At 51.5% G+C, this 15,674-nt stretch overlaps 4 protein-coding genes across 4 annotated transcripts; 1 reads left to right on the top strand and 3 right to left on the bottom strand.

The window, feature by feature from the left end:
• Positions 1-101: 101 nt before the first annotated feature.
• MVP1_1 (Sorting nexin mvp1) lies at positions 102-1,488 on the bottom strand (the record flags this gene model as incomplete). The annotated part of the gene is made up of 3 exons (XM_056213646.1): positions 102-895; positions 951-1,439; positions 1,485-1,488. 3 exons carry the CDS (start codon positions 1,486-1,488, stop codon positions 102-104), a joined length of 1,287 nt encoding a protein of 428 aa, XP_056073954.1.
• A 629-nt stretch (positions 1,489-2,117) lies between these two features.
• Positions 2,118-4,589, bottom strand: RIM21 (pH-response regulator protein palH/rim21; the record flags this gene model as incomplete). Its single annotated transcript, XM_056213645.1, has 2 exons — positions 2,118-4,403; positions 4,581-4,589. 2 exons carry the CDS (start codon positions 4,587-4,589, stop codon positions 2,118-2,120), a joined length of 2,295 nt encoding a protein of 764 aa, XP_056073953.1.
• A 1,599-nt stretch (positions 4,590-6,188) lies between these two features.
• Positions 6,189-11,281, bottom strand: N0V89_004863 (uncharacterized protein; the record flags this gene model as incomplete). The annotated part of the gene is made up of 4 exons (XM_056213644.1): positions 6,189-6,222; positions 6,645-10,668; positions 10,720-10,940; positions 10,998-11,281. The coding sequence occupies 4 exons, from the start codon at positions 11,279-11,281 to the stop codon at positions 6,189-6,191; spliced, it is 4,563 nt and encodes a 1,520-aa protein (XP_056073952.1).
• Positions 11,282-14,820: 3,539 nt separating this feature from the next.
• On the top strand, positions 14,821-15,644 carry N0V89_004862 (uncharacterized protein; the record flags this gene model as incomplete). The annotated part of the gene is made up of 2 exons (XM_056213643.1): positions 14,821-14,826; positions 15,186-15,644. 2 exons carry the CDS (start codon positions 14,821-14,823, stop codon positions 15,642-15,644), a joined length of 465 nt encoding a protein of 154 aa, XP_056073951.1.
• Positions 15,645-15,674: the final 30 nt, after the last annotated feature.

Below are 15,674 nucleotides of genomic sequence, written 5' to 3'. Positions count from 1 at the left end.
GGATGCCGAACGAGCGCATTCGTGAATCTCGCTAAACCTCTTCTCCTCTTCTCAATGAAGCTCGAGTCCGTAGCTATATAATTGCCATTGACTGTAAATCCTCAATTAACGTCACACAAAACTTCACGGGACGGATACTCACTCGCAACTCTCTTCGGAGGTAGTAACGGCAGCTGCCGGAACGGATACCGCTTATGCAGACAGTCCAATAACCAAACAAAGTCGCTGTATCGGCGAACAACCTTGCTGTTCCGACGCGCACTGGTGACTTCGTAGTTGCGATGCTGGAACATGAAGACACCCTCTTTCTCGGCGAGCGTGGTGACGGTTATGACTTCCTCGGGCCCGCTGCCTGCAATGCGCCCTCCGCCGAGGGATCTTCCAAGGTTGGCTGGCGCATTGGCTCCGCCCTCTCCACTTGAAGGCTGCCCGAAGACCCCAGCTTCAGCCCCAAGAGATGGGTTGGAGAAGTTCTGGTCTGCGTTTGGATTGAAGCCTCCCCAGCCGCCTTCGCTGCCGTACGAGCTTGGACGCTGTGGTGTCGGCTCGACGATCGGAGTCGTGGTCGAAGACGCCGTATTGGTGGTGAACTGGCTTGTCGTTCGCGTCACAGCCGGCACGTTCATGCCGTTGGTCTGTGTAGGCACTGCAGTATAGCTCGAATGGTTGTGTCCTCTGTGCAGGTCAGGCGACCCCCAAGGATCCGCTTCAGGATCGCTAAAGGACTGCTTGCGCATTGGGGCACGCGACCGGTTGGGTGTCGTTTCCGGCTGTGGCGCAGATTGCTGTTGGGGCGGGGTAGGCGGTCGTTGTGTTTGAGCTGGGGCTGGAGGTTCGCTCGCTTTCGGTTCTGGTTGCGGCGGCTGCGGGAGCGAGACAGAGGGCACCGGGAGGTCTGACAAACACATGCCGTCAGTACAATCTTCAGATGGAAAGAGGCAGCAACTTACTCCTCTTCCTCTCATCCACGCTGTCCAGCGACAGCTCCGATGCGTCATAACCCTCCTGCGCGAGCCCAATGAGCGCATACAGCACGTTGAACTCGTTCCTTCCCACGCCCGTGCTTTCCTGCTCTGGCTGCGACACAATCCCCAGGATCTTGGCGTCCTTATCGCTCGGCAACCCACTGCTTCCCAGAAGTTTCTTGATCTCCGCTACACTGATGCCACTGCCCTCGCGCTCGCCAGACTCAAGCACCCTGTCGAACGCATCGATGTACGAGTCGGGCACGTCCGAGGCGGGCAGCAGCGACTTCAGCAGAGAGCCTTTCTGTTTCTTTGGCGTGGGATTGAAGCCCCACGGCGAGTCGTCGCCTTGAAAGTCGTCTGCGAACAAGCTGTTGCCTGCGGGTTTCGGATCGTCGTCAAAGAGCGATGACGACGATTGCTGCGCCTTTGGTCGCGAGGGCAGGTCGTCGTCGTCGCCGAAGAGAGACATGTCTACTGAAATTCAATAATTACCAATGTCTGTTCTACTCTTCCCACGCATACAAGCTATGCGGGTATGTCTTGCAGCTCCGGAAGAGGCGTTGAGATGTCGATAACACGACGAGGCGTCACCTCGCGGCGCGAGCTTGGTTGGCCCAAGCTTCGAGTTTATGTGGGCCCTGCCGCCCTGCCTTGGCTATCCCGCTTTGCACCCTTGGGTGCAGATCATACCGCGGCAAACGGAGCAGTACCGTTCGAGTTGACAAGCGACCAATATATGTGGGACAGAGTCTGATTATAACATACCAGGTGAACACGCTTGCACAAGAACCGTGAATAAAGTTTAGATCTCTTCGTTCAACAATGGGAATCTAGCTAAGCCGCACATAAAAGCGTGTACCGCTCCCTTCATAGATACATGGTCCTGCATGCGCCTTTTTGTCCAGCCCAAAACAACCTCAAATCATCCCAAACGTAGCTGAACGTCATAAATCAGCGGGTATCCATGATTGCAGTGCAACCCTATCGAAACAGATTCCTTCCCAAGATGCTTCATTCGCCATGCCATGCAGATAAACAGTGCCAAAGCACCTGTACTTCAAAAGCTCCGTTGCTACTCCGATGCACCGTATCGAGCCCGTCGAATGAATAAGTAATAAATTGAGAAAGGGAAACGGTAGGAACTCATCGTCATCTGTCGTGGTTTGTCGGTTGTGAGGGGGTGGGCGTGTGGTTACTCTGCGATCGTTGCTCCTGCTCTTGTGACAGAGTCGTCTCTCCACTGTTTTCGGAGACCTCGGTGCCCAGAGCGACAGACGGCGATGAGGATTGGGTGCGTTCCCTTTGCGCCTGTGGCCGAGCGGTAAATGGTAAGAATGTTTCCGGTGTAAATCGTATGGTGGATGCGCGTCCTGGGCTGCCAGGACCGTCGGTACCAGTTGGAAGTGGTGATGGGGTGCTAGTGATATGTGTTGCTGATGGTGTGGTATGCGAAGCTTCAGTCGAATTCTGAACGCCACTTCCTTCCGAGGCTTGCAACTGCTGCAGCAATATCTCTGGTGACCACGTTCGTCCACGCGGCTGGGCAGGGATGATGGTCACTGGTAGGCTTGCGTTGTCTTGTGGAGCAGAGCCTTTCCTGCTTCGGAACCGTTCGCCCTGCTGGGCGGCAAATGTTCCTAACCGATCCTTCAACGCCAGTCCAGTATAGTTCCTCTGGGGAATATTTAAAGGAACGTCTTCGACGACTAGAGGTTCAATGACGCGGCCCCTTTGAATCTCCGGCGGTGGTGATCGACCTCTTCTTCGGAAAGGGTTCATGCTAGCAATAGTTTGCCAGTTCCATTGACTCCGACCGCGGGCGTCACCCGCGTCTTCGGTCAGTACACCCTTTTCTAGGTCTTCGACTGATGTTTGAGAGCTATGCTGCGGTGCGGTTTGCGCAGCACCCGCAGTGCCGCCTTCCTCAATTGCGGTTTCAAGGCGTGGCGCAGGTGGTGTATCACTGATGGGATGATACCGCACCGTATACACCGTACTGTCCGCACTTGCAGTATCGGTTCTGCTTACGGGTGACGCGATGTTTGGCGGCGGAGCTGTTGGGCTCTGCAACGGGACGTAAGTGTTCCGCTTGCTACGTTGGCCTCCACCTGATCGCCTAGCAGCAGGTGGTGGTGCGGGTATGTGAATGGTCCGCTTCTTGTTATGTTCTGGTTTTGGTGATGGTTTCCTGACGCGGTTCAGCCGATGAGCGAGGTTGGTCAGACGGTCACGGTGGCCAGACGTAAAAGCCGCACCGTTCCCGCCGTCACCTGACTTTTTCGAGTCATCAGATGCAGAGCTCTGACGCTTGGATCCGTGCCAGTTCATTTCGTGCGATGGCGTGGTATTCAGCATTTCGTCCCCGTCGTAGATCTCTCTTCCTAGGATTCCATCTTTTCTCTCTTCTCTTTCCAATGCTTCAATGCGTTCTACCCACTCCCAAACAATAACACTGGCGGCAGCAGCACCCACCCATCTGAAATAGTCTCCCCATCCAGCAATGGTGTAGTTAGAAATGTCGGTAATGAAAAAGACGACAGGTGTAAGAATGGCGACAATAGATAGTAGAGCGACGAGCGACATATTCCACATCATCGGGTGGTAGAAAGCGTATCGTCGTTTGGTAATGGCGTAGTATATGACCCAAGCAGCATAAAGCATGCTAAGGGAAAGTTGGAAGAGGTAGCTCAATGCAGGTATGGCGGTTTCGAAGTGTCGTGGGCTGTGACCCTTGTTGTACGGACCGAAGCTGTTAATAGAGTTGAAGACGATATCCAGCAGGATCAAAGCAAATCCGATCCATTTGATCATGACTTTCTCTTTGTGGCGCGGAAACAGGCGTATGAGGGTCTGGACCTGGGCAAGCCAGAGGAAGATGTCGGAGATGATACGCGACACCTTGATCTCTGTGCCGGCCACGACCTCATTCCGCAACTTCATCGCGTCCATGAAGCCTTCGTTGTACTGTCGCTCCGCGATCTCGAACGTGTCGGCCGTGGCGAGGGTTAATGAGACGGCGACGGTCAGAGCAGCGACCTTCTGCAGCCAGGGACGCGTTCCTACTCCTATGACTGACCCTCCTCCTCCCGCTCCACTGATCATACCGCGTCGTCCCATCAGCCCTGAGCGACCCGACGCGCCGCCGACGAAAAAGGTTCGCGGCGTGATGATCAACATGATGACGAGCATCCAGGCGAGGACGGTCGCGGCGCCTGTCGCGTAGGCTTGGGGCGTGATGGAGGCATGGAAAGGGTCGCGCAGGTCGGTAACGCTCATCACGTCGCTGTCATTCCCAGTCCCACTCCCTTCGTTCACCTGGGACTGCTCGGTCGGGGGGCATTGCGGCGTGAAGACGGCGTCGGCTTCGAGTGTGATGGTGTGGTCGGGCGAGATCTGGATGGTGCCCAGCGAGGGCAGCTTGAAGGGCGCACAGTGCTGTCGCGGGCCGTTAGCATGCAGTCAGGCGGGTGCGGTCGCGATACGTACGCGAAAGGCTTCGTTGTTGGTCGGCTGCGCCCTTTTCCACCACGCCCCGAGGTCGTGCATCCTCGGCGACTATACTGGTCCAGCAGCAGTTGTGCAAGCGTCGAGTGCTCCCATAGCATGTCAGACTGGCGTCATGGCGCGCGCGTGGGGTATGGAGGGCGGCGATAGGGTCGAGGTATGGTGTTCACTGAGACGGCAAGACACAGGCGGGAAGGCTTGAGTGAACTTGGCGTCTCTTGGGGGGGCCTGCGGTGAGGGGCGCGCTTGGAACACCATCTGCGTCGGCTGGCTGGATCGTGCTGATCCGGGGGCTCGATGCAGGCTAGCATCGCGACTCTCCCGTTGGATTGGCCACTCGCTCCGCAGGCCTGAACCACCGCCAGCAACCATGTCGCAGGTCGCGAGGACCCTGACAGCGTCGACCACGAGGCCTGCCGTTGTCTGCCCAGTCCAGAGGAGGAGAGACGTTGGCTGTGCGCAGTCAGCGTCGGAAGCGGCACCGCGAGAGCTGGACAGATGCCCTGGCGATACCCGACACAGCGCCTGCGCATGAGGCATGGGTCCGAGACCGACGGCTCCAGCTCCAGCTGTGGCGCGCGCTGTCCCCATCCGAAACTGGACTTGATGCATTGTCCCATCCGTTCGCCGGCACTTGACAAACGCAATGATGATGCTACCCTGAGGTAGGCCATCGCGCTCAGTCTGCGGTCGCCGAGCCATCACTGCCATTCCTCCACAAATTACCCCCGAACAAAAGGCTTTCATCCAAGTCACGCCAGTGCACGACGATGAGGCCATCGAAGCCAGACGCAGAGTGCGACAAAACAGGTTGCCGGTTGTTTCGAGGCGTCTGGACCACCAGTAAAGTTTCTGCCCATCACGCCAGTCCAGCCCCCGGGTGGCTCCCCGGATTGGCTGCCTTGGGCTCTTGGTCCAAAGCTTGAGCTGACTCACCCGAGCCCCCGGACCGGCACCACACGTGAGTCCGCAAGGCTGTATTATCGAGACTCGAATTATTCTTGAGCGCTTATTATCGTTCTCAGATGAATTTGTAGACTTTCCTAATCCAAGGAAAAGAAAAATGGAAAAGTAGGCCTCTGTATGATTTGGAAACGAGGTAGTAAGCTCCTGAATGTTAGTAAATAGGCTCGTATTACTACTGATGATGGAAATCCACTCACATATATGCTGTTGCCTTTGGGCGATTTTATCAAGTGCTGTAAGGCAAAATTCACTAAACATAACATAACCCCGGTTTCCCACTTTATGTTCCTTCCCCAAGCGCTGTGTACAGTTTCTTCTGGGAGAGACTGATGTCGGTTCTCTTTCAGACCCCATATGTGCTGTTAGGCAACGTTTGTGGGAATAGGTCTAAATTTTTGGTGTTGTCAAGTAGTAACAATTAGCATAGAACTGTAGTACGCGAAGTAGCTGCATATAGTACTGAGAGCGCAATCAATCTCTGCATCGCCCACCTCACTTCCACCCTTATATGCTACACTCTTGCTCGCATACAAACTGATCATGCTTCTGCACTGATATTGGTGCTTTCTACAGGCATGCGGCTGCTATCTCATAGAAAGATACGTGAAGAAGCAATGATAACTTCTTGTTAGAGTAAGATGACTTGGTTACTGGACTTAAAAGGAATCGTGGTGGAAGGAACCCATTAGCTTTCAATTAATCAATCACATACAGGCTAATAGCTTTCATCTTTCTACGAACGCTGCTTTTCTACATGTTCTTCTGTGGGCCGGAGGCCGCAATACTTGTGGAAACGATAGTAATAACACCGATTGCAGAGATTTTCCAGCGTATCTAACAGTGGAAGGCTTGAGATTTGATGGACATTTAGACTGCTTCGTAGCGGTGAACGCAAGGCACAGACGTGATCCGAGGCTATCTCAATTGAATGATACATACTTGGCAAGATTCTGTTTTCTGTCTTGACTGATATACATGTATAGCGAAATCGATGACGAACCGAAAGAGAGAATCAATATCCCCTATCAACTCCGTTGTTGCCTGCAGCTGGCACATGCCATGAGATTTGCGGGTATGTATGCAGCTCCGAAATCGTTGTGTAGTAACGTTTAACCTGGCGGTCAGTGCGGCTAATTATATCAACGATTGAACCAAAGCAGATGTTGATGCAGTATAACCAAAGCGTGGTCTATGGATTGGACGTACCTGTTGTGGAATTCCCTAAGTCCGTACTTGCAAGTCAAGCAAGACTGGAAATATTTGGGCCTTGCCAGTTTCGGCTCCCCATGTCGCTCCAAAGTCTCTAGATCCATCGACTCGACGATAGCATCGATCGACTCGCAATCTTCCAACCCATACCTCTCTTGCTTCCACTGTTGAACCGCCTTGGCCAATACCCGATGACCATGCACCCAGGCTCGATAGACGGTCTTCCTGTAGTTCATGTTCATTCGGCCTTGAACCTCTGCCCCAGCTTCCAACAGGAAGTGAACCGTCTCTAACCGACCATATTCTGCGGCTCCCTCAAGTGCAGAACGTCCTTCCCAGGAACATGGTGGTGCATCAATTGCTGCACCGGCCCTGATCAGTATGTTTAGTAGTTCAAAGTTGCCTAGGATAGCAGCAAATTGGAGAGCTGTAGCACCTCGTATTTCAACTGGCGTGTCATTGGTATGAGCGCCCTTCGCTATCAGCAGCCTGACTAGGCTGACGTTACCGTCTTTGACAGCACATTGCAAAGGCGAGTGGAATGCCCGTGGGCTATACTGAGGTTCTCTGGGGATATTTGGATCCGCGTCTCGGGCAAGGAGCCAGTTTACTGCATCGTACTGTTTGAACGCAACCGCAAGCTGAATCGACGAATGGAATTCGAACAGTTTAGTGTTTCCTAAAGCAGGAACAGGGCCGACGTACTCGATTTCGCTAATATTGTCCTCACTTGTCAGCAATTCAGCAGTCTCCGTATCGCCATATCGGATCGCTTCTCCGTAAGCGCGTGAAAAGTGGTGTGAGCAGTCAGATGTGCGTAGTCCAAATGTTATGTTCCTATAGTGATTGCGGAAGATGTTTGTCATCATGCAGTCTTCCATGCTCAATGCATGACCCAGGGGACTGCGGTAGAATGGTATACCTTCATTAGCTGAGAACACCTTCCCGATGAGTAGCTCAACCTTGCTGTCAGGACAGCATCCGGACGCGAGGAAGGACTCTACTAGCTTGGTGTGACCAAGTTCCGCCGCGCGAAGAAATCCGCGTTGCAGGGTAGCATGTGGCAGGTTCCCACTCTTGATCAAAAGGTCCACCAAACGCTCGTCAGCCTTTCCAATGGCCTTCATCAGGAAGGCTTCGTGATGAATGACGCATGTAGGGAAATTGTTACTATTGATGTGTCGAGTAACGAATTCCCATTCGAATAATGTCAGAGCATACTGAAAGCATTTGCTTGTCATCCACCGCGCTTTTTGATCCGGTGACAGTATTGCAAGCACCATGGAGAAATGGTCTTCGCCTCCTTCGTATAGTATCTGATATAGAGGATTCCACCACGTCTCATCACTGTAGGGACACTGTTCGTTGCCCGGATCGTGATTTACTGTATCCGAACTGATAGCTCTAGTCCCAGATGGATCTTGGCTAAAATCGAACATCTGATCTCGGTCAAGCCAGCTCGAGTCAGAATCGCCGTCCAAAACCCCTTGGTGGGAATTGTAGCGCGTGAAAGCACTGCGTTTGCGATGGAAAGCACGCTCAGATTCGCCCACCGATGAAGTTACTACCAAGGAATTGGCCTCACAAGTGCAGTATTCCATGGCGTATGATGAATGAGGAAGTTGGGCACCCGCTCTATGCAAGGTGTCGAAGACCTCTACCCCTGCATTTATCAAAGCCATATGCAGTGCATTCGGAACGGCGATGCGTAGGTTCCAGTCTATGTCTGAAACAGTATTCGACCACCAGATATCGACCTTTCTTGTGGCTGCGAGGTTCGGCTCCGCTCCGCTTTTGAGAAGTGTTGTAATAAGCCGGGCATCTTCCCCACTCGCAAAAGAAGCTATCTGTATAGGCAAGACAGCACCAGATCGGTTCGGATTTGCGCCATGACGTAGCATAAGCTGAGTCACTTCTACTTTGGTCTCGTTGGAACACATAGCCGCGGCATGTATGGGTGCTAGTTCCGCAGCATGATTGTATGCCAAGCTTGCCAGCCCCCCTTCATCGTCCCAGAATGCAAGGTCATTGTTCATTCGCGGGATTCGGGAACTCACCGAGCTACGGAAACGTAACGAGATATCCACTTGTGCTTTAGGATCAGCCTCAATCACCAGTTGTACCCAGTCTCCGTTCGCGAAACTCTCTAACTTAGCTCCATTTTCAAGCAGATATTGTGACAATTTGATACGTCCGCACAAGGCCGCGTAGAAAAGTGGACTGCCTCTTCCAGAATCATCCACACTACCGATGTCGAAGCTGTTGAGACGAAGATAATCCATGATGGCGATCGCGTTGGATTCTAATAATTCATTTTCGCTGGCGTCCGGAATTTCGACGTCGATGAAATTCGAGTCTTGCGCGTCGCTAGTGTCTGAATCTCGGACATCACTGACTATTGAGCCCTCGACGTCATTGTCGATCGTATTGCCAATGTCAGTGGCATATGTATCTCCGATGTCGCCGTCGTTGGAATCTTCCACATCGCTGACATCTGAGTTTTCCGAGTCGCTAGTATCTGGAACCTCGTGGTCGTCAGTATCTGGGTCTTCACCGGCGCTTTCGCTTGATCCTGCATCCGAGACGTCATTTGCATGATGTATTTGGCGGGCGTCCGTCCCAAAGGCGGCTGCCTCAAATAGTAGCCATGAATTCAGTCTCAACTCCTTCAATGGTTCCGGCAGTAAAGTGGCGAGATATGTCAAAGTCTCCAATTTGCCCTTCCAAGCTGCGTTAACGAAGGCACTGGTCGCAACATTTGGCGAGTACCCTGGCGACATTAGGGCAGATTGAATCAGTCGTTCTGCTATGTCGTACCCGTGGTCTTCAATCAATGTTACGAATGATGGTACTTTCGTTCCGAAATGAGCTCCGTGATCCAACAGTTTCGAGATAACTGCGCCGCTACACCGGGATGTTGCATGGTATAGAGGGGTTCCCTGAGCTTCATGGTGGAGATCAACGTCAGCTCCGTGGTCAAGAAACAATATGACCAGAGCACCATTCCCGGCTTGACACGCATGCCATAGTGGAGATCGACCATGCTGATCTTGGAAGTTGATATCCGCTCCCGCGTCCAGAAGCAGTCTCCAGATTGCTTTGTCCCTAAAATAATGGGACAATATCAGATCCATATAGCTGTTATCAGGCACGTATCTCAGAAGTAGCTCGACTAGAGCATAGTTTCTTGTGACACATGCTGTCAAAAGGGAGGATCCACCAAGCGCATTCCGATGATTTACATCTGCTCCGGCATCAAGGAGCATCTTGCAGACTGCGTAATTTGTGTCGCGGTGTGAAACAACTGATGCATAATTCAGCAAAGATGATCCAAAAGAATCGACGTAATTGGCGTCAGCGCCAGCGTCCAGAAGAACTTTTACTAGAGCTGGGTTCCCACCGCTTCGGCTTCGAATCGACCAGCTTAGTAGTTTCTCAGCAACAGCATTGGTAGAAGCCAAGTTCAGGGCGAGTACACGCTTGAGAAATTCAAGATTTTGTGGGTTGTCAAGGAAACCCATGATCATCCACGTAAGATCCCCAACATTGCAGTTATTGGAAACCAATCCTATAACGAGTTTGAACATTTCCAACTGAGTTGTCTTGATAGTAACATCTGACTTGGTTTCGTTGGCGGTAGGTCCGCGCCCTATCCGTAATAACTGTAGGTGCTCTTTCAATTTTGCCAATGCGGTAGCCGAATTCTCTCTGCTCACGTCATTGGAAGGATTAGAGAAGTTGTCCCCGACAGTGATCCGGGTTTGTGAGAAGAGACTGAAGAGAATTTTGGTCCTTTTCGCGTTGCGTGGTGCTGAACGCGGCGAGCTGACCGGTGGCACTGTCGGGTGGGTTCCACGGTAAATGTGAAGCATGTCATCAATTCTGTCAGCAACATGCCACCATGGAAGCTGTTGCATGCAGCGGAAGAGGTTCAAAACTCTCCGTCGAGTCAATTCGGGAGCAGGTGACCGTTCACGAGGTGTGTGAACTTCGACCTCGGCCATAGCCTTGACCTGAAGATCTATTCACTTGTTGGCCGATGTGCACGTAAGGTTGCGATACGACCACTTACCAGGTGCGAAACGTTCTAGCGCAGTTTGGTAAGCGTGCATCTTGCCTTGCTTGGCAAGCCGTGTCTGTGGTACCTGGAAGCCGCGCACTACCACCACCGATGCTTTACCCTCGGACTTGCGGTGTTGCAACTGCTGCACGATAAATTTCCACTCAGCCTTGGTTACGTTCTTCCGGGCGCCGCTCTGCCAACCATTTAAGCGCCGTTCGTATTGAGCCTTACTATGTGCGTGTCAGAATCGAGTTATAGCCGTCACAAACAGGTCTTGGAGTAATTACGTTCTCTTAAATCCTTTGGTGTCCATGATACGCATCACCTTTAGGAGCGGGTGTTGAGCGTAAAGCTCAAGGATCTCATCCTTGAACAGCTCCCATTCGTCATCTTCAGCCTTACGCTTCCCCATGCTCCCGTCTCGATTCGTTTTAGAAAAGGCTGAGTACAAGAAGGCTCTCTGTCGCAACGCTTGCGTAATAAAGTTTGTTGGGTCTATCGATGCACGTATGAGTAAAATCAGAGAGTAGCAAAAGCGAACGAAGCGGGCGAGGGAGGTCGGCTGGCTCATGCATCTCTGTGGTAAGGCCAAGCTGAGCCTCTAAACGGTGATTGGTTATGGCCAAAATCGGTGTTTCACGGAACACGTGTATTGCCGCGTTGGGAGGTTGAGCCCCATGCCGGTGATGCACATTACAACGTACGTGATTGGTCGATGCCAGAACCTGCATCAGAACCAGTCACGCTGCCATTGGCCTGATCTGAAGTCTGCATGTGTAGGGTTTACATGATTGATTGATGCCAAAGTCCGTATCTACATTCGAATATGTCGCTAGAGCGTGCGTCGACATAGGTTATACTGCCATATATTCGATTTGACGTCTGCCATTGCGACATGTACTTGATAGGCCAATGCTAGAATCTGCGTCCACATGAGGATGTCATACCATGGCCTTTTAATCCCATTCGCCTCTGCCGAAACATGAATTCGGTGGTGTCACAGAGTGAGGCAGTTGTCGCTGAGGTACTTCCACAAGTCAATACTTCTACGAATGCTTAAAAGTGAGGTCTTGAGCATATTCAAACCACATTTATCTTCAGCACATCCACGACATTCCTCACTGTCTCTACGCGCCGCTGTACACATCAACCGACACCCGAATACCCTTCTCAAGCTCCAATCATTACGTCCTAATTCGTCTCGCCAAGATGTCGCTCCCTCCCGCAGTTATTGTCGGAGTCGTAGCTCTTGTTGTCGGACTCCCACCGACGGTATGGGCGCTGTACCAACTTCATCAACGTCGCCGCGAATGCCGTCCACGAAGTATGTTGACCTTGCGAAGGACTTGAGCAATGCTGACGTCGCTACCAGGCATCTTGCCTATTTGCACTCCCGATGGATACTACCTAGGTACCCTAAGTCTCGAGCATGACGCCGCTAGATTCGATCGTGGTCGACGCGCATGACCTTCCAGCGTACATCTATCAGCCCTAGCAACCCTATATCTGCAGTCAAATGGATGGTATACAAGTTTGGTCGGGAGCCACTACAATGCTATGCTGTCCCCAGCGAGACTAGGCATTGTTCGAGGACGAATGCACGGTTGAGCATTGTGTCGCTGGCAAGTACAGAGGTATGCAAAGAGACTAGTACTGGTTATAGATTCGTCTGTCGTATCTAGCATAGCTGTACTTTATCGCGTGAACCTTCATGTCGCTGAAATGCGCGCATCTTCCGTCCGATATGCTCAAACAATCCTCAGGCCGTGTCACATGACCTGTCTCCTTGCTTTGACCCAATTATCCCAAGGCCGCCATGACACACACTGACGTCGAAGGAAGTACTTGCAACATAACCCTCTACCTCCACACGCACCAGAATCATAATGGTGGAAGAGTTCTTCGGCTCCAACAACGTCAGCATAGATGGCCGATTCCTCCGCCATGCAGGATGGAGCACTGAACTGTAGACAACAACGTCGTGGTTCCATGCACCGAAAGTGTATTTAGCTTCCTCGGACTGCTCAGCAATCTCATCTTGTGACTCTTTTTCGACTTTTAGGAAAGCGAACGTGGTTCAAAGCATGATGTATAGGTCACATGTATCCTTCAATGAGGGCCAGATGGTCGGTGCCCAGCGACCAAGGAACGCACTGCAGTCCACGAATTTAAGACCATCGTATGCTCCCGCGTCAAGACCGCAGATATCCTTGATTGCCTCTTCATCTGAGAAAGCATACAATGCCGCATGCGCGACAGGTACATCAATATCGTTAAGGTCGCTGAATACGACTTCAGTACGGCGGAGTGGTGCTGGCTGCGTGGTTTCCTCCCTCACGACCTAATAGACGTCAAAACAGGGCATCAAGCTGTTAAAAAGATAAGTAGGCTAGTGTTCAGCCTCCTGTAATATATATGTAAGCTAAAATTTGTACCCAGAGCTATGATAATGTGGGGAAGGAACTTAGTGAGCGACAGTCTGTAGAATCTTGGCTCCAGCTGACCCCGCGCCTCCTTTGTACTACTCTGAATATGTTAGGTCCTACGTCTAGAGCCGGTCAGCCTGCTATGAGCTCTGCCATGAGCTAGGCTCGAAGCAGAAATTCCTGATTTACGTGATAGGTCGGTTCAGTCTGAACCCTGGCTTCAACCCAATTCTGAGGCCAAGGAAGAATAAAGGATCCGAGCTGTGAGGTTGCCTCGTTCTCTTTTCTTCCTCAGCCATAGCTGTTTCACCATGCATATTCTGCTGCCCGGTAGTATGCCCGATGCGCGACAGCTGATATTGTGTGTCTTCCATCATTTGAACTCCTGCTGTCTTTTAAATACAAAGTCTCGGGATCAGGACGAATACACAATCGCTTTCGTTACTGTCATCACCTTCCTTAGTACATTCGCCTATCCGACAGATCTTCTAAGTGCCTTACCGCTTATCAATTGCACGTCTAATCTTCTTGCTGCTAGCATGTCCCTGAATCCAGAAAGCATTATCGGCCTTATCGCCCTTTTCATTGCAATCCCACCAACGGCATGGGCGCTGTACCGGATTCATCAACATCACCGAGAGCAACGCCAACCAAGTACGTTTATCGGTTAATATCAGAGATAGCTTTGAAACATGCTGAAACATCTGCAAGATATCTTGCCCCTCTGTACACCAGACGGATACTACTTGGGCACTCTGAGCCTGCAACCGAACATCACCAGGTTCGAGCGTGGCCGACGCGCATGATCACCAAGGGGAAACGTCCACGAGTAATCCGTTCCACTGAGCTCATGTTGTACCTGAGCACTCGTTACACAAGGCGGATCGGATGGCGTTTCTCACTCCATGCCGTACTGCGCGAGTCTGACGCTATGTTCGGGGGACAAATAACATTGGCTTAGCACTTAGTATGGGGACAAGCATAACGATGTATTTATATTGAGGAAGGCTGAAGAGGGTATGATGGAGTGGGAGATGGAGCGATCTGAGCAAAGTAGTTGGTCCTAGCATAGTTCGCGACTTGCGCTATTCCCGATGAATAGGTCTTTGACTACTGCTTGAAGATCTGCGTGCCGTCTATCTCTACACTCGAATTCATCTACATCAGCAGGCTCGATTACGCCTGCTGCTGTTCGGATACAGACTTCCAACCTATTCTATCAATCCTGTCACTGTACGTCGGTACTTACGGCATATTCACCACGCGTATAGCGCTCTGTGCGCTTGATATTGAGGAAACCAGGAATTACGAATCTTCGGATGAAGGGTTCTGATGGTGTTTACGATAGCAAGAAAATGAGCGCCATCTTTGGTAGGCTCATTCCAGATGTCGTCCGTCTGTGGCGTAGGCTCCCTTCAAATCAAGCTTGTCTTGAACGGTCTTGTGCACGGGCTTACACTTGCTGTTGATTTTGGCTCTAAGTTGTCATCTTCTGCGAGAGTGATTTGCACTTTGGAGAGTGGAGCTTCTAGCAGTTTGGCTTGTTAGTGCTGTCGTTTTCGGGGTAAATTGCAGCATCGGCCCTTCAGCCTTGCTGACCCATTACGACATCTTGCAGCCCACGACAAGGCTCTATCGCTACATGTGTGAGGCAAAGAGGGACCGTGGTCTTTCAAGCGCATACATGATCGTGTGAAGTTATGTCATGCCCTTTGCATGTAGCACCGACTGGCAAACGGCAAACACTTATCCAATTATATAAGTACCTGCCGTGTTAACCTCTCTAATCTAATCTAATCGACGAAACATTATTGTTTTATACGCCCGGGGGCAATGATGTTATGACGTGGTGTACAAGCTTCTTTCCCATTCACCTCGGCTTTCGCATCTTACACTGACCAGCCTTCACGGCGAATCTCTTTTATGGGTATCTATATAAAGGAGCCGCACTCCCGCCATTGAATGACAGACAGAGCCTTACAGCACTAAACGTTCACGATATTCTTTTTTCTACATACCAATACCCACCGATTCCACAAACATATTCAGCCGCCGAACATGGACGATGACCTCTTCGCCAATGAGATCAACTTCGATGACCCCAAGCCCAAGATCAACATCCCGGATAATGACTTGACCATTCCTGCCGCTTCTGCTGGCACCATCTTTTACCTGACAATCTCGACCCCGCACACTGATGCCTTCGAGTGGCATGGTCCCTTTCCTCAATTCTCCAACATCTTGTCGACCGTACGCGCACATTCGCCATCCGCAGACAAGAAGCTCGAGAAGGCTGGCAAACACGGGTTCACCAAGCTCGTAGTGGTAGAAGACGAGGAGCAAGGGGAATTCACCGTGTTCGAGGTGGTCACCGAAGTCAACCAGGATGTCCGCTCTATGCTCCCAAAATCTGTCTTCACCGTCACTTCAGCCGGGCCCATACTACACGACGTATGTTCCTTCACTGGCAAGTTGGAAGCTGAGGGCGCGAAAGGATGGGTAAGTTGAACCCGTCCCTACTTCTACCTCGGAATTTTT

Source organism: Didymosphaeria variabile (genome assembly GCF_027946475.1).
Source record: "Didymosphaeria variabile strain IMI 356815 chromosome Unknown scaffold_3, whole genome shotgun sequence".
Taxonomy (NCBI): domain Eukaryota; kingdom Fungi; phylum Ascomycota; class Dothideomycetes; order Pleosporales; family Didymosphaeriaceae; genus Didymosphaeria; species Didymosphaeria variabile.
This window is presented reverse-complemented; position numbering and strand designations above follow the sequence as displayed.